Raw genomic sequence first — 23,685 nt, 5'->3', positions numbered from 1 at the left:
TTACAAAACATACTAATGAAAGACTCTTATGTGATAGTTCTCCTAGAAAAGCTTTTATCTCTCTTTTTGTGAATAGAATGACCAACTGCTATGTTCATTTATTTTTCTTTTTCCCCTTCTCTTTCTTGAGATATTCACTTATACCCATAGGATTTGTAACAAGGTTAACCTTGAAAAGGATGCCCCTGATAGATCCAGTCTACACCAAAGGCAGGGGTAAGGTTTCAAGGGTGGAGTCTTGCTTTATGATGTCTTGTAGTCAGCAGGCTGATTGGCATCTTGGCAGGTCACACCCATCTCAGAGGGGCTGTGCAGGTACAGTGGATCACCCCTTCTCCAGTGCTGTGTGGGACCTGGCAGAGCTTAAATAGGGCTCACAATGTCTCTTGGCAGTCAAACAGAGGAAATGTCCACTGGAAGTTACCAGACACGGGATTTTCCTATTCAATTAGGTTGCGATATACTTGACAGTCCACACATAGCCTAGGGATGGCTCGCGACAATGATGAGTACATCTTTATGTAGCTTGTAATAGTGCAAAGCACTTTCATTTCCTTTACATACTGAGGCTCACAACAAATTTAGGAGGTAAACTATAGAAGAGTTTTTCATCCCTCTCTTAGAACACGTGGAACCAAGTTAAATAATGGTTAGATGACTTAGTTAATGTTCCAGAATTATTAATTTATATATATTTATCAATCTGTCCTAGAACTGGGACCCATGATTCTGTTTTTTCTTTGTCCCCAGACTGCATTTTAATGAACTAGTCTTATAATCCCTGTGATAATTCTGGAGCTTGTAATGCTGTCTGTCTCATAGAAGACAGTGGATGTAAATTAAAAGTCCTGTTTAGTTTGTTTCCCAAGTGAAAATCAGGCAATGCAATAGAATGTGTGTATTTCATCTATTTCAAAATAATCCTAGCTTTGATTTTGCTCTTCTCTAAGGAACCTGAAATTCCTCCATTCCATTACTACCTACAATAGCACTACTTAGTTTCAGAGGCAGGTATAAATGGAATCTGATCAACCGCAGTTGCTCTTTTCCCAATACCATGCTGCTTCCATGTAGAGGAAATAAAAATTTGTCACTAGATCATATGAACTCTATGAAATTACCCAACACCCACTCTGTGACAGATGGATAAATATGTGTTCAATGGCATGTACCTTGAGAGCCGGGGAATATTGCATGCTTTTTCATAGGTTTGTGATAGATGCTGAGAAGCATCCTGTATTCTGGGCAGCGATCAGCAACTTCTGCCTAAGAATGGAAGAGAATGAGCTTGCTGCATGTTAATTTTACAGAACCACTAGAGACCAGGGCTAAGCATCTCTGGGCAACATGACTATATTTTTTGGCTGCCTTTACCCAACAGCCTCATTCAGCATCTCTCTTGAGAATTGTTCCCTTTTGTCCCAAACTTCTGTGTCCCTGGTCAAACCTGATACCTTAATTGCCTGTGTTCTCTGTGCCTCTCAACTTTGGGGGGAAATGGTAGAGGTAGAAAGTACCTTCTATTCCGTTCAAACCAGGATGCCCAAGAGACCAAGGGCTTTAGGGAAAGATATGCTGTTTGTTCAGAGAGAATGAGGAGGGTCCAATTTCCTACCCTTACCCATCAAGTTCTGCACTCAGAGACTTCAAACCACATCCCTTCTCTGCCCCCAGCTCAAGGGGAGGGAAGATTCCCTTTATCATAAGATGGAATTCCTGTTTGGCAGGCCTGAGGGTGCTTTTTCCAGTTCTCATCAGGACCCTTTTCTTGCCCTGTCCCTGATTGATTGCTCCCCAGGACTATTCTCCACTAACAGGCTTGTCTCCTTGTTTAGTAGCACAGATTCAAGGCAGCTACCCTGAATCAGACATGGTACAGATACTATAAGCAAGGTGCAAGTGTTCCTCCTGGTGGGTACCCTCAAATTACATAACTGATTATTTTGAGGCTTCATGAGGGAGAGATCCTTCCTCCACCCTCACCCCTAAGGGGCATTCTTATTTGGAGATGTGGGTAGTTTTGTTGAATGCTACGTGTCCCCAAAGGCTTCTTAACTACTTTTCAAACCTCCTCTAAATTAGACCACTTTGGAAGTGGTGGAGGGGATCCTCAGAAAGCTGCCTGGGGCTGTGGTTGCCCACCCTGCTGCTGGTCTACTGAACTCGCACTATAGGCTCCTTAGAGCTTCCTTTGTTCTTAACTCTGGATTTAGTTCATTCCCAGAAAATGGGACCCCACATGGAGAACCACAGAGTCCCCATGAAAAAGTTTTTGGAGTGATTTTAAACAAAACCATTTGTGATCACATGTGTGGCTCAGATTCTGTTTCCAATTGTTAATTGCTTTTTTTTTTTTTTTTGCTTCTCCATGTAGTACCTCTGGGGTTTGCCATATGGAAGTTTACCTAGGAAAACAGTCCCAAGAGCTGAAGAGGCATCTGCAGCCAACTTTGGTGTGTTGTACGACTTCAATGTAAGTGTCTCCACACAACCATGGTGGAAGGGAAACAGATTTTTCCTTATGTTATTTATTTATTTTTTTGAAACTCCAAGGCCTCTTTAACCAGGACTGACAGGATGTTTTAAAAGAAACATCCATACCTCCTGTATAAAAAAGAAAAAATGTGGGGAAAGTATTTGTAAAATGTGAATAAGTTTGATAAATATGGTAATATGATTAAATGGGAATACAGGCTACTGAATGAAGGTGAGCTCAGAGTTCAAAGACTTGAAGCAAATATTCTTAGCTCTGGCTTTGGAAAAGAACAAAGGAAGAATTTGCAAATGTGCCTATTGGAAAATCTTGTTGGATTCTTAGGGAATTAGTTTTTTCATTTAATATTAACCTCTTCACTTCCTAGACAAGCCTTCTATTCAATATTAGTCAAGAGTTAAGGCTAATCACGAAGTAATAAGAAATACCAAATTATAATTTTAAATGATATTAAGATGAGTATTGTTATACTAAGTACAAATATGAACAAAGCCCAATTACTATCATAGAGACTTATTCCTGACCATTGGAAATGGTTTTGGACTATGATTCAAGTCTATGACAATGATGCAATTCCAGACTGACTGACTGACTTACTTACTTTCTTTCTTTCTTTTTTTGGTAAGAAAATTATGACCAAATTAGATCTGTTTGAAAACATATGGGTGGAAAAGTTGCAGGGCAGATATTGGGCAATTCATAGTTCAGGGAATATTTGTAGGATAGCCAATGAGAATAAAATTTTTATGTAGACTACAGAATAAAGGAGGAGGGGAGAATGAGACTACTTTTTTACAGTGTTAATATGTACATTTCACAGATGTTTTGATTTCTACTCATAACCCCCTAAAATGCGAGCTTCCTAAAGAGGGGATTAGGTCTGCTACATCCTCTTTTAGCCCCTGATCTAATCCTCACTCAATGGAGCCTTAATGATTATGTGTCAACTGGAAAACCTGAGGAGGGGAGGATTTGTAGAGCCTTGAGATAAGAAATAAGAAAATCTGTTTGTTCATTAGTACCAGAATGTGCAAACCCAAAGAAAGGTTCCCACCTTCTGAGGGAGCAGAGCAAGCTATTTGTTCCTTTATATCACAGAGGAGTGTCCCATTGTCTGGCTACCTTGCACTCTGTTTATCCATTCACCACTGATGGATATTTGCATTGCTCCCAGTTTTTTGGTAGATAAGTAGGAGGGAAATTACTAAGTGTATGTTTAAATTTTAAAATTTTATCAGTTTTCCAGATTGGCTGTGCCATTGATTATTTCCACAGCTGCATATGAGGATTGCAGTTTCTCTGTATCTTTGACAGTTGGTATTGTTAGTCTTATTTATCATAGCCTATCCTGTTGGAATTTTAATGGTATCTCTTGTTGTTTTAATTTGCATTTTCTTTTTTACTAGATATTGACAGATTTATAGATGTATTATTTATGGGATGCAAAGTGATATTATGATTTCTTAATACATTGTGGAGTGATTAAATCAAGTTAATTAGCCTATCCATCACTTGGAATATCTGACAATTTTGGGATGAGAACATTTGAGATTTATTCTCTTATTGATATTGAAATGTACAGTACTAGGTTATTGGCAATATTCACCACATATGCAATAAATCTAAAAAACAACCCTTAAACTTATTCCTTTTATCTAACTGAAGTTTTTGTACAATTTGATTATCATCTCCCTATTCCTGCCACCTCCTCGGCCTCTGGTAAGGACCACTCAGTTTCCAGCTTCCATGAGTTCAATTGAGTGGTGAGAACAAGTGCTGTCTTTCTGTTTGTCTTATTTCACTTAGTGGTGAACCATGATTGCTCAGTAAGACCATTCACTTCACAACCCCCTTTATGATGAGTATTTTTATGTGGAACTGAGTTTGACATATGTAAAGTGGGGAAGACACTAGTGTTTACCTCAAAGGGCATTAAGTAAGATAATGCATGAAAAAGTGTATAGCACAGGGCATACAGCACATATTAAATATTCCATTTTTAAAAGAGCCATAACTCGCCTTAAGGCAAACAGCTATTGGAAAACAGCTGAGCTGATTGTATCAGACAAGGCTAGATTTGTAGATAAGGAAAGGATATAAAAGTTCTCTTCTATGATATTAACTAAATACACAATAAATAAATGCCTTCTGATGCTAATGAGAAATCATGGAAGGATTCAGGAATAGGGAGTGATATGATTATCAAATAACTCATTGAATATGGTTATTCTTACAGAGGTGTTATTGCTGCTGTAAGGAATTTTATATAATGCATGAATTTTATGAGTTTGTAATTTGAAGAGACTTTTCTGGTTTTTACAAAGATTCTAGTCTAAATTTGGCAGGGAAAGAACTTGATCCATGTTATGGATGTTCTATTTTTCTTTTCTTTTTTTTTTTTTGTCAGAAGAAAAATTTGATTTATCCTGGAAAAAATGAAGAGATCAGGAGTAACAAACACTTATATCAGACAAAAAGTTGGGTCTGAAGCTGAAAGAGTAGCTTCATAGCTGGAATATTATCCTGTTTATGTTATAATCTAGTTCTCATTCCAGTCTAGCAAAGTAGTCCTTCCCATCCCTAATTTATCAAGAGACTGAGGTTTGATGGGACTGATATTTTCTCCTAAGTTTCATAGGCGTTAAATAATAGACCTGGGATTCTTACTACTCTGTCTGACTCTGAAGCCTAGAACAAAATCTCTCTACATATGCTTCCAGATGCTCCTGAGATGGCCATAATTTTATATTATGGATTCATAAAATAAGAAAATTTTAGAGATGGAAATGCCCTTAGAGATTTTCTATCCTATGATCTGCATTCTAAAACCAGGGAGACCTCTCGGAAACAATGTATTATATTCCATCAGTAATTTTCCTGTTATAATTTTCAAGAGTATTCTCACTGACTGTTCCTGGAACACTGACTGTAATGCTTCCTCTCTTTCAAAGTGGGGAAATTAAAGTAGCTGAATCCCCTTTTCATCTTTTATAATAAATTTGGAATTTCAAAATCAGATTCTCAAATAGAATGAGAGGGTCAATATTTCTTCTTGCCCGATTTCCTTACTTGATCCTCCAAACAATGACCTCATAGAGGTGCCCACTCTATAAGATGAACCCAATATATCATCCATCATGGTACCTTAGAGGAAGCCATCACCCCAAAATGCTTAAGTTTTCTGAAAATTCACAATTATAACTTTCAGAAAGCCCAGAGACACCCGGAAGAAAAGTCATATTTTAAGCCCAAGACAGAGATAAATGTGGTGCTAGATAACCTAATTGAGCCATGAGTTGGTTTGTTCTAAGGTTAATGTACCAACTTAGCCAAGGCATTCTATATAAATGTAGGTGAAGAGAAGGAGAAAAAAAAATAAGTCTGTGTTTACAGAACACTATAAAAAATAGATGCAAGCATGACCTCTTGTGGTAGAGGAGAACCTACTGAATAGAAAGGGTCAGAAAAACTTGAGTGGAGGTAGGAAGGGTGTGAGGAACTGAACTTCATCTGGGAATCTTGGAATCGTTCCAGCCCTATGGAATCCCAGATCTCTCTGTCACTTACAAGAATGTAAAACAACTCATCCAAATTCTTTTTAATTAATAGTAGACAAGAACCATTTAGAACAGGCAAGGTCACCAGTCTTATAGCTTATCAAAGTAATAATTTACAATTTGCAATGCACCTTATTTTGGATCCTTTTACTAGGTACCTAGTAAGTAGTCTTACTGATCCAAGAGGTAAATGTATTTTATTAAAATCAGAAGAAATGAGAGATTATCTAACATAAATGCTATGAATCAAATTGTCTGAAATGGTATAATTTAAATTAACATAATTAGAATAAGTTTAAGTCAGTGTGTTAGTCAGTTTTCTGTCACGTTAAGGAAACACCTGAAACAATAAAGTTATAAAGAGAAAAGGTTTATTTTGGCTCACAGTTTTGGAGGATCCATTCCAAGATTGGCCAGATTTGTTGCTTTAGGCCTCTGGTGGGGGTACTGGATGCAATGACAGGAACATGTGGTGGAAGAAACTACTTGCCTTATGGCTAGGAAGCTGAAGAGAAAGAAGAGACTGTAGTTCTACAATTCCCATCAAGGACATGCCCCCTATAATCTAAGGACCAACCTCCCAATTAGATACCACCTACCAAAGGTCCCACAACCTTCCACGAGTACTACTCTGGGGACTAATCCTTTAAAACATGGACTCTGGGGGAGAGTCAAGGTCTAAACTACAGCAGTCAATAAGAACAGAATCTCTGTCGGCAAGATACTTGGGTGTATAGAATGGAGAGAGAATGATAAATGATAATCCTTATTAGGAGAAAGAGGAGGAACAAGGTAGAATATGGAAGGAGCTTAAGCTGAGAGCAGACAGTGAGATCATATGAATAAAGATATGAGTTGCTAATAGAGGCAAATGCATTCAGCTTTTCAGCTTGAGATCATGTTATAAATGAATAAATGGTGAGTTGACTTTGCCTTTCATTTTTTTACCAGTCATTCATAGATGTGGGAAGTAGAGGAGACACTGGAAGGTACAGGAGAGGAGAGTTAATGCCCACTATTTTTTTTTAATTGGTGCATATTAATTGTACAAAATTGTAGTTAATGATGACCTATTATGTTTTAAGCAGGCACCTACATTAAATTTTATCTTCATAATAACTCTTCAAGATAGGGATTATTATTAAAATTTTTAAAGTTGAGGGAATTAGACTTCAAGAGGTTGGTTAATTTACCAAAGACAGTGAAGATAATTAAAGGAAGCACTGAAATTATAACTAAAATCTGGATGACTTTCATGTCCAATTGTTTGTTTTATTTTAACATATCATCCTAAGCCTATTTATTCTTTCATATTCTATCCTTGAAGTTTGTCCTCAAAGGACCTTGGTCAGATATAGTATGAATATTAATAAACAGGAGTTCAGTTTCTTATTTAACTAGTATCAATAGTTCTTTTAAATAATGATCTCCCAAAGTAAGTATGTGTATTCTGCAATATATCTCATCTCTGTTAAGTTCCTTCATCTCTCATTATACTAGCCACATTTAGGAGAGAGAGAGTTCTGTGATCTACATCCAGAATAACATGTTTTATTGTAAAAGGATTTCAGTAGTTTAAATGCATCTTTATTTTCAGGTAGTCCTTTTAAATGGGTGACTCATTTCAGATTTCCTAAGAAACCATATTACATGTTGGAGATATTTAGGAGAAACTGTTCTTGAAGGAGAAAGGGGCGAGGAAGCAGGGGTAGGTGATGCAAGCCCTGGGTGGTAATGCAGGTCTGACATCAGTGAAAAAGAGAGGGAAGGAAGGATTTTAAGAATAGTCTCGGATTACAATAGTGCTCTGAAAATGGCTTGACCAGAGTAATGGTGAATCTATAGTATGTCTATTGGAGGAGTTTTATATTGGTTAACTATAACTCAGCTCTATCAACTTTCCATGATGCTCAATCATTGGCTGGTGACAGCAGGCATTGTGTAAGACTCCAGTGTGATGCACCTTAATGCACTCTGGTGGATCAAAGGAGTGGCAGCTGGAGGCAGTCCTGGAAAGAGCTCTTAGAAGCACACCTCTATGGCTGATACAGGGATCTGTTGGCCCTGAAAATGAGACTTGACTCCTCCATTTTGGATCAGAGTTGTTAATATTACTCTCATTGCTGCTACTTGGTTTCAACAAGTTTAAAATCCAGCCATGATGACCTCTTTTCCACAGTCATTGCTCGCACCTAGACCAGGGCTGTATCCACAAAGACTAAACTCCTAGATCATACCTAATCCCTTGGGGACATGACACCAAACCAGACTGCCAAGCTTTGTGGAGACACATACAGTCTTGTAAATTTCCAAGTCCACTGAAAGATCTGACTATTCCCTTAGGAACAGAGCTTGTAAGATAGGAATTGTTGAGGATCTTCTCATCTCTATGTATAGTGAGTGTTATGGTTTGAATATGAGGTGTCCCCCCAAAGCTCCCTTATTAATGCAGGAAGTCAAATGATCACATTTTGAGAGTCATAACCTCATCAGTGGATTACTCCAACTGATGGATTGATAATATGAATGAATTACTGGGTAGTACCTACCGGCAAATGGATAGTGGAAGAGGAAATAGGTCACTGGGCTGTGCCCTTGGAATTATATATCTTGTCCTTGGCTCCTCATGGTCTCTCTGTTTCCTGGCTGCCATGAACTGAGCAGATTTTTCCACCATACAGTTGCTCCATAATATTCTGCCTGGCCCTCATTTCCAGAGCAATGAAGTTGACAGACCTGGGACTGAACCTCTGAATCTCTGTGCCCCAGATAAACTTTTTCTCCTCTAATTTGTTCTTGTCTGATATTTTGGTCACAGCAATAAAAAGTTGACTGATGCAGTGAAATTCCTTTGAGGATTTCCTTGAGTGGAAATAGGGTACTTCCCAGGCAAATGGTGCTGGGATTGGCAGTATCTAGGGGCTGTCCATCCGTGCCTCTCATATTTGCTTCACTTCCTGAACAACCAGTTTGACTCTCTCTTCTTCATTAGTTTCCTTAAGTTTGATTAAGAGAAGATATCTTGTACTCTCTTCTGGGTCTTAGATTCTTTCTCTTGCTTCAGATACTTCTTAACCTAATACTCCAGAACTTCTTTATGACACAGCGGTAACTTGTGAAAAGATAGATCCTTCAGTCTACTTTTAGCTTTTTTGGGATCCTAAACTTGGGGAGCTGATTTCTTAGGATTGATCAATTATTTCTTTGCTTCAGAATAAATTCTGATTTTCATGCCCCAGATTATAATAGTAATAGCTGCACCTGGACAAATCAAGATAAGCTTTTTTAAAAAAGATATTTGGGATGCCTTTTGTGCAGATGCTATACTAAAATATGAAGACAGCATTCTTTCTTTGGATGCAATAAATCTTCTTTTCATTAGTTTGGTGAACATTTATTGAGCACATGCTAGGTTTGAGGCATTTAGCACAGGTGAACAAAGTCCAACAAAGTCTCTGCCCTCAGGAGCATAAACTCTAGTGGAATACTCAAATAATCACAAAAGGAAATCTGGATTCCAACTGTACCAAGTGCTATGAATGAAAAATTTGCAGCATCAAGAGAACTATAACAGGAGCTTGACATGGTTTAGGGCCTAATGGAAGGGGAAGAATACCTGAAAAATTTATTCTCTGAGAAAATAATATTTGAATGGGGTTCTGAAGAGTCAGAATGAGGTTCTAATCTGAAAGAAAAGAAAACTACTCTAGGCAGTAGACAGCAAGTACAAGGGCCCTGTGGCAAAGAAGGTTACCTTATTGAAGGAACCAAATGAAGGCCAGTGATACTAGATGTGATGGAAAGGCAGGAATAGATAGTATTGGAGAGATAAGAGGGCATCAAAAGTTATGGACGCCTCTAAAAGCTAGACCATGAAATCTTTTTTCATAGAGTAACTGAAAATAATTTAAGCAGACACTGGATGGGTAGTGACATTATCAGACTTGGATTTTGAAAAGATCAACAGATTGACAAGATTGAAGAAGGGCAAGATGAATGTAAAGAGACCGAGGAGGAGTCTATTAATATGTACAGATGAGAGGCTGAGATTTTTGCAAGTGCTAAGTTCAGCTGGCAGGGATTTACTGATAACTAAATACTGGCTGACAACCTAATAAAGGCTGAGTCATTTAGTAAGATTAGCATCTCATAGCCTATTCAATTATATTCTGTAATTCAAATGCATAGCACCAAAGCATATATCCAATGCAGTTGCTCTGACAAATAGATTGCTTAGATTTACAAATATTTGAAAGCAATTGAGTAAAAACTCTATTTTGTGTTGTTGCATCATGCTTTCAGTAGACATCTTTTGTTTGTAATTTGTGCTTGAAATTCATTATATTTACTTAGAAATATCTGAAATAAAATTTGTACTCTTAATATAGAATTAAAAATTTCTGAACTCAATTTTCCCCAAGTAGCCTCAATGTTTTCTCTACCTTTTACATATTTTATTTGTTCAAAGACTCATTTTTAAGTAGCTAATAGTTAGTTCCCAGTATAGGCTGTATCCCAGTGAGCACACACCTTTCATTTCCTGTGTTAATTCACAAAACTCGTCTCTTCATGATTTTAAACAACCAAAGCAGATTTTCAAGTTCAGAAGTCAATCAACCAACAGAACCCCTTAATATGATGCTTTCCATCTCCATTTTGTGAAACAAAAGAATATTGTGTGTGTATGTTTATGTGTGTGTGTGTGTGTGTGTGTGTTGTGGTTGTTGTTGGAGATTAAATCCAGGGCTTTGTGCTTGCTAGGCGAGTGTTCTACCACTGATCGACACCCCTTGCTTTAGATCATTTTTTCCATGTGGAAATAAATTGCACACAGTATCCTGTTTTATAGCTCTGAGATTGCTTCAGTTAGCAACTGAGTTTTAGGCAAATGAGTAGGAAAAAAATTAGCATTTTTCTAGCTTTAGTGTCTCTCAGACTTTTTTTGTGTTTTGATTTGTTAATTTCAATTGTAAGATTATTATTGTCATGTTATTGTTTTCATTAAATAAAGAATAGAAAGCAGGAGAATAGAAATGGATGGTTTGATAGCTTAATCTAATAGGGTTGGTTGATAATGGTCACCAGAAGCAATATCAGGCATTCCACAAGCAAAAATTAGGTATCAGACCCTGGATCTGACAACGAACACATTCCCTGCCCACAGGGGTGGTATTGTCTACTTGGTCATGCATACAAACAGTTGTCATACAACATAAAGATCTCAAGATAACAGACATTTTAGGTACATAGAGGCATAATGGAGGAATAGGTTTACTGAAGTTTAATTTACCGGAGTCCTGAGAAGGCCTGGTAAACAAGACCATTTCCCATCTGAATTCTGTATAATTTGTTTAAAAGGAAAGGCAGATGGACATCAAAATTCCATATTAATTACTAACAGGCTAAACTGGAGAACTAATCTGGGACCCTTAGCCAAATGGTCTTGCTAATATGAAACCACAAATTTGACCAATTTACTTTGGGGACAGCTTGTTTTCTAGAGGGAGAAGTTATGTTTGTTAACTGGGTCAGCCCCGTTAATTCATTCCCCATTTAGCAAGCAGAGAAATCACCCCATCACCCTGGGGTGGAGGGAGTAGAAGGACATGGGAGGCTGAGGGGTATTTCATCTAGTGGAGATGCCGTGGCATTTCACTAGTGAAAATTCTAAATCCTGTGCCCAATGCCATGACACATCTCACTCCACTTGAATGTCCCACAGGCAATGAACTCAGCACAGTCAAAAGTTTCCCCAAACTTGCTTCTTTCTCTGATCTCAGGGAATTGCATAGCTAACCCACCAAAGTCACCCCAGCCAGAAACATGGATATTTGCATTGTCAAACCATTTTCACCGGGAGCCCACATCCAGGCAGGCACTCTCTAAGTCCTAAGCCTTATTGATTTATCTGATACTGATCCCTTCTCTGTATTGCTGCTGTCACACATGAAGGCCAATCAAGCCTGTGTCATGTTCACATGAATTTTCTAACTGTATTTTCATCTAGCCTCAAAACTTTGGTGCTCACCACAGCCTACCGAACAAAATATCTCCTAGTATAATGAAATTATCCCTCCTGATTAGATTTTTTTCTGCATGTTTGCATTCTTATCAGCTGTGGGCCAGCACACAAAAGCAAAATGGAATTACTCTTTACAGAAGCCAGCAGAGCTAAAAATGCAGTGTAGGTTAATGAAAGAAATTCAGTCTTGGAATTCAGACAGACTTGGGTTGGAATCTTGTCACATACTGCCTGTGAGATATTAGACAAGCAACCACCTCACTGTGTGTAAAATGGTACTATTTATACCTACCTATGAGGCTTTAATAAATGAGATTACATGTGTAAATTATTAGCACAATGCCTAGCACACTAGGTGTTTAACACACATCTGCTCAGGGTACTAGCTCATAAAAATGTTCATTTGTTGGAGAGATAAGAAAACAGGGAAAAAGAGTCCTGATGTGGAATAAGAATCCTGATGTATGCATCAGTCAGGAGGGAAAATTGGATGGCAGCAGTGTCCCCTGCCTGGGCAGGAGACAGAGGGATGAGAGCATGAGAACACAGATGGGCACCAAAGAAACTATGTCACAGCTCTTTGAAGGGCAGAGACCTTGGCAAAGCTCTATACCTTCTGTTGAAAACTAGATCTGTGGAGGCTCAGCCCAACTTCCTCTTTGTAACTCACTTGCTCCTCCTTAAGAATACAGAGCATGTGCTTCATATCTCTGCATCTGGGTTGTAGTAAAAGGAAACTCAGAGGTGAGCAAAGGATCTGCAGAAGCCTGATGGGCCTGGCTGAGGAGAGAGGAGGTAGCCATGGCCTGATCTCAACATGCAGCCCATAGAAGACAGGCTGGCTGTTCTTTTTGTGCCATCAGTTGAGGTCCTGCCAGATATCATTGGCCTCTTCAGTCTTTGTTTCTCTCCTGGGTGCCTTTCTGTTAGATACTAAATGACACCATCCTTATCTTTCACCTACATGTGAAATCTTTAATATGCTGGTAAAAATGACTGATGATAATTCAGAGGAAAGTAGAAATGTACCTGACTCAACTCCTGTAGTGTCACCTCCCCTCAAGTCCTTCAGTGAACACGCTTCAAAAAATCATACCTTTCTTCACCACTAGTTTTTACTTCATGGATTTAAAAAAAAAAAAAAAAAAAACAATGGTCTAACAGTATGAATCACAGAGTTGTTAAAGATGATGAAACTCATTCATCATCCTAGGGATACAGTGCTGTCTTTCAGTAAATAAATATCTAAGTGACAATTTATTTGTAATCACAAGAAACCCCAAAGGATGGAGTTATAATTTCAGGGAACAAAAAGTTCTGAAGTGGATATTCTGCATGCAGAACTCTTTAAAAATTTGTTTTTATTGGTACAGTATAGTTTTGGATAATGTTAGGATTTATTTTGGCATATTCATAACTGCACATAAAATAATTTGCTTCATTTCAATTCCTATTATGACCCCTTTTCTCTCCTGTCCTCCCACACCCTGATCCCCTTTCTCTACTCTATTGGTCTTTCTTCTATTCATTTGTTTTTTTAATTGGTGCATTGGAGTTATACATAAAAGTGGAATTCATTGTGATATATTCTATTCATACATGTACGTAGCATAATTTGGTCAGTTTTATTCTGCAAGTTCCTCCCCTTCTCCCTTCTATTATTATGAAACTCCATTTTAAAAACATTTCTTATTTCTCTCTATCTTCTGCATAGAAAGAAAATATTTGATCCTTGACCATCTGAGTCTGGCTTATTTCGCTTAGCATGATGTCCTTCACTTCTATCCATTTACCACCAAATAGCACAATTTTGTTCTTTTTTTTTTTTTTTTGGCTGAGTAGAATTCTATCGTGTATATATACCACATTTTCTTTGTCCATTCCTCTACTGAGGGACACCTAGGCAGGTTCCATAGCATGGCTATTGTGAATTGTGTTGCTGTAAACATTGGTAACATGCAGAACTCTTTTGGAAACCGCTGTAATTCAGTCTCTCACTCCATCTATGTATAGTATTTGGCCAATAGTAAGTTCTTGATAAAGGTTCCTTAGATAAATAGACACATGAATTAATTCCTGGTGACTACGTAATCAAAATGCCCTCTTTTTGTGGAAATGTGTCAGTAACTGTGGACTAGAGCAGCTGCAGCATTAGAACAGAAATTATTCTCAATAGACAGACAGTATATAAGCATAGAACCCCAGAACTGGACAGGAATTTCTGTGCTCATTTTAAAGTTGGCTCTGGCTGTGGTTTCTGTCATGGATTTGGAAGGGAGGGTGCTTCTACTGGGAAAACAGGGTACATTGACATGGAATATGAAGAGCAACTTGGCTAGCTAGGAGCCATTGCTATTTTAGTCACTCACAGATGTCTGCTGCTATAGTTTCTAAAGATGGGGAAGACATGTAGAGAGTGGTATGCCCTCGGGTGGGAGGGGAGGGCATGCCCCTTCTAGGACTCTCAATTCATGTTTAAAACCAGCCCTTCATATGCTACTGAGATGGATTTGATAATGCTTTAAAAAATTATATTCTTTAATAATACCTCTTTACAAACTTGGCTACATATGGTGCAGATAGGCAATCTGAAGGCTTTGTGAATAAACAGGATCTTACTCCTTTTTGGTTGTGATCTAATATTTATGGAACACAAGCCATTGAACATATGTCAGATGGTACGGATACCAGATGAATGAGCTGCCCAGTAGCTATTGTGCTAACCTACCCAGCACACCAGATGCTCCTTATACATCCACATTCCCCTTTCAGGCTATTTTTAGGGTTTCTTTTAATCCCACTGTTGTAATTATGAATCTTATAAAAATGTTAAATTGTAATATTTATAGCTGTGAAGATGAAGCCCTCTGAAATCTTTTCAAAAGATGTCCAGAGTCCTTTCCAAGAAGCCCTACCACCACTGGGGACCATTCAGGGTATAGATAAAGGTCCATGCTGGGTTGGTAAGGTATCATGTGTCCTTCTTTCCCTGGGAAGTTATGTCACTGGGAGATACAAGTCTTAGGATATAAAGAAAGCCTATGAGGAGCTATATAGCACAGAGGCTAAATACATGGGATTCAAATTAGACCCAGTTCAAATTTAGATTCTGTCATTTACAAGCTATATGAACTTGGAAGAGTTACTTAACCTCTCTAAGGCTCTGTTTCTTTAAGTATAAAACAGGTACATTTGGGGATAGTAACTATTGCATCTTTGTGTGTGTGTTGTATCATGCTAAATAACACCTTCTCCCTGTTGCAATCATGTTGTGACCTAACCAGAGATAAAACAAATTGTAGGACAGGTGGAGGTCAGTATGCCCCCTGTATCATGAAGGCAGACATTAAAATACGTGCAATGTCTTTTGGACCGACAGGCTTCACAGCCAGAACTTTCTACTAGGACAGGCCTCCCCTGAGGAGGTAGAGCACAGCGCGTGCTCTCTCAGGAGGGAGAAGGGGGCTCCCCTTGTTGTCACCTGTGCTCTCCTTCAGATTAGTGCCTGTCCTTCAGCTGGCGTAGGGTAGTGGAAAACAGCTGGAGTGTTACACCTGTGGATCCTCTCCACACGGAGTGAAACATCCAGGGAGTGGGGGATCATTGCCCCTAGTAGCAGGAACTTCATAGGGCTTTAGAGAAGATTCTGTGGGAAGAAGTAAGTGTTTGACAGGTTCTGCATTATCAATAAAACATATTGATTGATGTTATTTCTGCAACCATTATCCCTAAGTGTCTGGATTGTGGCAGAGAAATAGAGTAAGGATCACTTGCTGGGCAAAACAGAGGGACATGGAAAATAATCTGTGTTGTCCCATGAGGAAAAAAATAAACAGTTCAGGATATAACCTTTGGACTAAACCAGAGACTGGTGTCTTTACTTAATGGATTGTGTTACTGTTGCCCTGGGACAGAAACCGGCATGAAGATTCTGGGAGGGTAGAAGGAGGCTGGATTTAACATCGTCATGGGGCAGCACAGACCTTAACTAAATGAATGTGAACCGTAAAGATGATATGGACGGGGGACTGAGAAATCCTGCCAGATCATTTCCTCCCAGGATAAAGATTTCTAGTTTTGGACATTTGGTCAATCGATACATATTTGGTTTATTTTTTACTTTCTATTCATGCATTATAATTATATATAATAGTGGGATTTATTGTTATATATTTGTACATGCACACAACATAATTTGGTCAATTTCATTCCCTAGTACCTCTCCTTAGTTTCTTATTTTGAGGTTTGTACTACTTGTTTGGCCCCAAATATTCTTTTCAATTGAACATTAAGCAGGATTCTCCAGAGAAATATAACTAATGGGAGACCTAAATCTATATGAAGATTCATTATATGTAATTAGTTTAGATGTATTACATATAAATATTTATGTTACATATATAACTTATTAATTAACATAAATAATAGATTTTATATATAAAAATTAATTTATTTCAAGGAATGGACTCACATAAGTATTTGCAGGCCAGAGGCCCAGGGAAGCCAGTGGAGTAATTAAGTCTAAGTCTGAGGACCTGAGAATCAGAGAACTGATGATGTGAACCTCAGTCTGAGGGCAGGAAGAAGTGAGATGAGGTGTTCCAGCCAAGCAGTCAGGAAAAAAAGTGGCGAATTCTTCCTCTTCCTTTTGCTCCATTCAGTTCCTCAATGGACTAGATGATGCCCAGTTCCTCTGGGCCTTCCCAATCGGCTTTACTGAGTTCACCTACTCAAATGCTACTCTCACCCAGAAACACCCTCACAGACACACCCAGAAACTGTGTGGACTCCCCATAGCCCACTCAAGTTGACAACACAAAATTAAACATCACAGATTTAGTTTTTCTTAAACTGAAAAATGAAGATACAGGTGCAAGGAAGCACAGCACTTTAGTATTTACCTATAACTCTTTAATTCCATCCCAGCTCTTGTTAATTTCTCAAGATTCTATGAGATTTTTCTAAAGATTTTATTTCTTGCTAGCTCTTAGGTTACTAAAAAATAAGTTTGCTACAAATTTTGAAAGCACCAGTTGTAGAGAGCCTACATCCTGGGAGCAAATTTTTACCCCTCACACATCAGATAGAGCACTAATCTCTAGGGTATACAAAGAACTCAAAAAGCTAAACACTGAAAAAACAAATAACCCAATCAACAAATGGGCCAAGAACCTGAACAGACACTTTTCAGAAGAGGATATACAATTAATCAATAAATATATGTAAAAATGCTCATCATCTCTAGCAATCAGAGAAATGCAAATCAAAACCACTCTAAGATATCATCTCACTTCAGTCAGAATGGCAGCTATTATGAAGACAAACAACAATAAGTGTTGGAGAGGATGTGGGGAAAAAGGTACACTCATACATGGCTGGTGGGACTGCAAATTGGTGCAGCCAATTTGAAAAGCAGTATCGAGATTCCTTTGAAAACTGGGTATGGAACCACCATTTGACCCAGCTATTCCTCTCCTCAGACCATACCCAAAGGACTTAAAAACAGCATACTACAGGGACACAGCCACATCAATGTTTATAGTAGAACAATTCACAATAGCTAAACTGTGGAGCCAATCTAGATGCCCTTCAGTGGATGAATGGATTAAAAAAAATGTGGCATAAATACATAATGGAATATTATTCAGCATTAAAAAAGAACAAAATCATGGCATTTACGGGTAAATGGATGGTGTTGGAGAAGATAATGCTAAGTGAAGTCAGCCAATCCCAAAAAAACAAATACCGAATGTTTTCTCTGATATAAGGAGGTTGACTCATAGTAGGATTGGGAGGGAGAGCATGGGAGGAATAGATGAATTCTAGATAGGGAAGGTGGGTGGAAGGGAAAGGAAGGGGGCAGGGTATTTGCAAGGATGGTGGAATGTGATGGACATCATTATACATAGTACATGTAAGAAGACTTGAATCGGGTGTCAACATACTTTATATATAAACAGAGATATAAAAATTGTGGTATATATGTGTTTTAAGAATTGTAATGCAAAAAAAAATAGCGATTAGATTAGGTAGAGGGAAGTGAAAGGAGGGGAAGGCATGGGATGTGGGGATAAGAAAGGCAGTAGAATGAAACAGACATTATTACTTTATGTATGTATGTGACTGTATGACCAATGTGATTCTACAATATGTATACTCAGAAAAATGAGAAATTATATCCCACCTATGTATTATATATCAAAGTATATAAGAGCATTCTACTGTCATGTATAACAAATCAAAAAAAATTAAAAAAAGAAAATTTAAAAAAAGAAAGCACCAGTTGTTTCTTTTCCGTTTTTCCCCAGATTCCCCCTCTGACTTGAGCTCTATATAAACTTTATTTATGGCAACTTTCTAAATTCTTAATTCTTCCTCTAGAAATCATCATTGGAGGCATTTCCTCCTCTTCCTCCTCCATGTTTCCCTTCTTTCCCACTTCTGCTTTCTTCATAGTGGGTTTCAAAGTCTCACTACTAGGTTGATATGAATGCTGTTGGTATAAATAATGTTAAAGGCAACAAATTCAATTCTGTAAGGTTCAAAGGCAACTCACCTGATCTCAAGAAGTTTCCCCAATTGGTAAGTAATTATCTTCTTTTTTCACAAAGTGTAGTGATTTTAAGTGATTGTCAGAAAGAAGTTGGAGAGGAGCTAGGGAATGGACATATGATAATGTGGAAAAATGCTTCAATGATGGGAAAAGCACAGTAAATGTGAGAAAGATAAATATAAAGGAAGCAGCATCAGAATATGCCAATGTTCTGCATATAGAGAGGGTATTTGGGTGCTTTTTGGGTATTTTTGGGAGGCGGTGATTCCAACCCCGACACATACATTCTAGAAAAGAGAACATACGACAAATGAGCATGCTTGCTATGAGGGAATGCCGTACAGTTTTGATGAATCCAAGATAATGCAGAAGGTTCCAATGCTGTCTCACCTGCTCCTCATATTTGCTAAGTGGGAGCTGAGATATAGCTGCTGTGATTAAGGAGAATCAGTCTAATTATGGCTCAGGTGACTGGAAATGAAAACCTGCCAGAGCATTTTGAGGAAGCATATTTCAGAACACCCCGCTCCTACTACCACATATTAAGCAAGCTCTCGAAATTGTAAATCTAATGATACCATGAAGTCTGTTTTGATGTTTAAGTCAATGGGCATTTCACAGTAATGGCTCCACAGTTGAGCAAGCCTATATTTGGTTAACAATTTAGTCTATTTAGAAGTCATGAAATTTCAAGAAAACCGAGAATCTGTCAATTATTGTGGCAGCTGAAATGTTCACTCCATGGAACAAAACAACAGGGCTTATGTCAGAATCATGACTCAACTTTGAAAATTAATGTCATTTTGTTATTCCTCTTAGAAGCCTATCTTTTCCTTTGAGTTGCTCTTCACAGAATCTAAGAGGCTTTGTTGTTGGATTTTAGGGTTTGGCACAATATTCCGTCCTCTTTTATGGCTATTACGACAATAAACGAACGATTGGATGGATGAATTTCAGGTTGCCGCTCTCCTATTTTCTGGTGGGGATTATGTGCATCGGATACAGCTTTCTGGTTGTCCTCAGGGCGTAAGTTGCATTTGTCTCTTCGGAAGTGAATAATGATTTCTGGAATCAAATGGGGAATGAATATGAAAATGAGATATGATTTGTTGCCATTTCATGTCGAGAGGATGCAGGATCTGTAAGAGATGAAATGTAGTTTTAATACCAATAGTGATGTTAGATTATTGTATCATCAAAACAAAAGGATGAACATAAACATAAACCTTTGCCCATCCCACTGGGTCAGACTTATGAGTACCTACCTATCTTGTGTTTAAGTACATTTTTAAACTGGGCCTTTTTGTACTGCAAGGTGGGAATCAATGTTGCCAAAACAGGAAAAGAGCTGCTAACCATTTTTTTTTTTCATGCAAAAAGGCTTGCAACTTGCAGAGAATCAGCTCAATAGCCAGAATCTGTTGTTCTCTGTTCATTTTTAAAAGCCAGAACAATCGCTCATCCAAAAGCTTTAGCTGTGTAAGACAGAAGATATGAATAACCCCCAACGAGACCATCATGATCAACTGTATAATCATGTTTTGTCTGAGAAAAGGATTTATTAGAGCATTGGAAAAAATCTCATTGGGGAACCAATAAAAGCAGTTCATTTTTTTTCCTCCTGTCTGAAATAAATTTATAATATACCACTTAAGGGTACTGCATAAATTTTGCACAGTTACTTGTGGCTATGAGAAAAAATCCAATCTTTAGCTAATTTTCTGAACTTGCTTGAGAAGATTTGAAACAGCTCAAACAAACTTCATTATTTGACTATAAGCAAGGTGAATGGACATTTTGCCTCATTCACCTAGGAATATGGTGAATGCTAGAGGATCCTAGGGGGATAAAGTATGTGGTAATCTTAAGCAGTGCTTATGACATGGAGCAGCTTATGACAGGCTTTGTGTCCTTTCCCTGCCTTGCTTACAGGTTCTTCTGAAAAAACAAAACAAAAACATTATATTCAGTTTTTTCAAGCTCTTTTAGGACTTGAAAAAAGCCCATATCTAAGATATTTATCAACTTGTCCAAGTATAATCAGAGACCCCAAATATAAAATATCTGATCAACTGATATATCACTAGCACATTTCAAAAATCTCAGACATTTTCTGCTCCTCTGATGGTCTTGCTTTTTTGGACTAAAAAGTCAGAGGTACCATTTCCATTATTGAGTTCTCATGAGTATCATTTACATATCGGTTCTTTGGTCTCCACGGTCACTGGGGAAGACTGTCTTTGCACATTTCATTGCTTAGCTTCTTTTAGTGGGTGTGTGCCCAGTTGGGCTCTCAGGTCACTCTGCCTAGGTTCAAATCCAAGCTCTACGATATATGTGTTTATAAGATCATCATCAAATTGCTCAGTCACTTTGTTCTCTTGTTTTCCATCTCTGATTGAGGTTTAATATACATGAGAATGAAATAAGTTAGACATGCCAGAATGTGAAAAGTGTACAACAAATGTTAACCATTTTATTAGAATTATAATTCATAGGTTTACTGAAGAACCAAAATCTGAATGATAGGAGGCCACATGATAGCCCCCACAAAACCGGGTAGTCAATATATTCATACACTTGAACATTAATAGATTTTTATGTCTAATATAACAATTTTTTGCAGATAAATTTAAAGTCTCCAGAGCAGCATTGTACAAGGCAAGTCAGATGTATGATTTAAAAACTTCTAGTAGCCATATTAAAAAATAAGGTAAAATTAATTTTAATTTTTAATAATATAATTTATTTAACCTGATATATCAAAAATATCATCATTTCAACATAAAATTATTATAAATTATGTTTTTGGTTACTAAATCTGAAATCTATCTGTTATGCATTGCACTAGTCACATTTTGGGTGCTCAGTAACCACAAGTTGCTGTTGGTGACTACGTTGGATAAAGTAACTCTAGAGAAGGTGAAAATTTTTCAAATTTATTTAAAGGTCCCAGTTAGGATAGCTGGTAGGTACCAACTCCACATTTTCCCCTTCAATGTTATGCATGTTATGCTCCCAAACCAGCCTGGCTTTAGCTCCCCCTTCTGGCATGTATCTTTTGTTTTTTTGTTACTTGATTGGTAAGAGACTCTGCCAGTCATTGGACTATGAAGCAAGATAATTAAAAATCAATGTGACTCCCATCCCAGCTCCAGGAACAATACTGGGTAGAAAAAGAATGGATGAGACATAAATGATTGTATAGAGCCCTTTTATCCTATCTTTCTGTCTCTACATTGTACCCCAATCAAATACACTCTTGGAAGGAATACAAGTGGATTTAAGAGATAGATTACTGAAATTGAATAGAAGGGAATCTGAGTTCTAAAATCAGCTGGGTACCTTGGGGCTTTGTCATCTTGCATGCTGTTAATCTCAGCATCTTCATCTACAAAATGGGGCATATATCTACTTTTAATTATCTTTTTAAAAATACTTTTATTTATTTTTATGTGGTGCTGAGGATCGAATCCAGGGCTTCACATGTGCTAGGCGAGCACTCTACCACTGAGCCACAACCCCAGCCCTATACTTTTAATTATCTAATAGGGAAATTGGAAGGTAAAGTGAGAAAGAAGTCCAAGAAAATAGTTTGAGATTTTAAGATAAGGTGATTGAATTTGTTGGTCTGGCACTCTTCCAGTTTCAGCACTGAAAGCCTTGGATTCTGTTAATCTCCTCAGTCCCAGAGAATGGAATGTTGATCCCCTTAGTTTTAAGCCTCTTCCTTCTCTCTCTTCTTTCCTCCCTCCCTCCCTTCCGTTCCCACCTCCTGCTTTTCCTTCCTCCTTCTTTTCAGTTCTGTTTATGTTCCTAACCACATTAGAAGTTTAGAAGTCTTCATACGTTGTCCTTCATACATTGTCCTCATCAGTTTGAAGTTTAATATCTCAGAGCAAAGGTGGTTTGGTTGCAAAAACCTAATTGTTCCCATTAAAAGTGATGCTGTAAGCTAAAATTTCTGGACTTTCTTGTTGTATTTACAGTAGCATAAACTACTAGAAACAGCTGAATGATTCAGAAACTGCATGTCTTAATGAGAAACACTTTGCTGCCTATCTTATCCCAATAGGTTTTTCTAGGACTTTCCCTATTGCAGGGTTTCCTAGGGTTAGATATATATTTTTCCCTATGTTTGAAAACAGCCTGGAAATATTAATATGCATAGAATAGACTCACAATATCCTCAAATACTTTAATCGTGTCATGTATAACCTCCACATGATGTTCAAATTTGTTCCTGCAGAGTATCTTACATAAATAATAACCCTAGATATAAACTGGATCCAACATGTGTGTATGAAATTTTTAAATTTGGCAAATGGCAATATATTCACCCATATTTCTGAATCTATAACAATAACTATAATTTATATGTGAAATAAGAATGCTTAATGTATCAATATTGCTTTTGACCCTTAAATATTACAAAGGTGCTATTATAACATTTCACAGAAATAAAATGAAATAAAACTCAGAGATACTACTAAACGGCATACCCAAGGTCATTCAACCTTAGGACCTATTTGAACCTAGATTTTTCTAATTCAAAAAATATCTTTTACCCACTACAACTTGCCACTTTCTCTATTTGCTGCTTTTTATATAGATCAAATTATTCCTACTATCAAACTTGAATAGTGAGTTGAGTAGATATTAGTTAGTTATTCCTATATTAAGGAGAAAGTAAGGTTCAGCATATGTTGATGATTTGACTGAGCTCAGATAGCCAGTACTTTACAGAACTGAGCTTTGAATACCCCTCTTTAATTCCAGTCTTATTTTTCCTGGTTTTTGATGAGGATTCTTCTATGTTGATGACAACAAGGACCTGTTTCTAACTTGACTTGGGTGGTCCTTTTCAATTTTAAAAGTCTATACAAGCTTTTTCCTTGTCTACTATTAAACTTCTTTGGAGTTATATGGCCTTGATATGACTCATGTGCCTCCATATTTTATAAAAACCAAGACAATAATTAAACCTATCAAAACCAGGTCTTCTCCTTATATGACACCCACATCTCCCAAGATCACATTAGAATCAAGGCCAACATTA

At 37.6% G+C, this 23,685-nt stretch overlaps 1 protein-coding gene across 1 annotated transcript in view; it reads left to right on the top strand.

Moving 5' to 3' along the window:
- Tmc1 (transmembrane channel like 1) overlaps positions 1–23,685 on the top strand; it is a 186,377-nt gene that overhangs the window by 117,218 nt on the left and 45,474 nt on the right. The window contains exons 8-9 of the mRNA XM_071600427.1: positions 2,375–2,473; positions 19,510–19,652. Of these exons, the coding sequence (XP_071456528.1) occupies positions 2,375–2,473; positions 19,510–19,652 (242 nt within the window). The remainder of the gene's footprint in view (positions 1–2,374; positions 2,474–19,509; positions 19,653–23,685) is intronic.

The sequence above is a fragment of the Marmota flaviventris genome, chromosome 13 (genome assembly GCF_047511675.1).
Source record: "Marmota flaviventris isolate mMarFla1 chromosome 13, mMarFla1.hap1, whole genome shotgun sequence".
Classification (NCBI taxonomy): Eukaryota; Metazoa; Chordata; class Mammalia; order Rodentia; family Sciuridae; genus Marmota; species Marmota flaviventris.
Note: the sequence above shows the minus strand (reverse complement) of the source record. Positions and strands in the feature narration are given on the sequence as shown.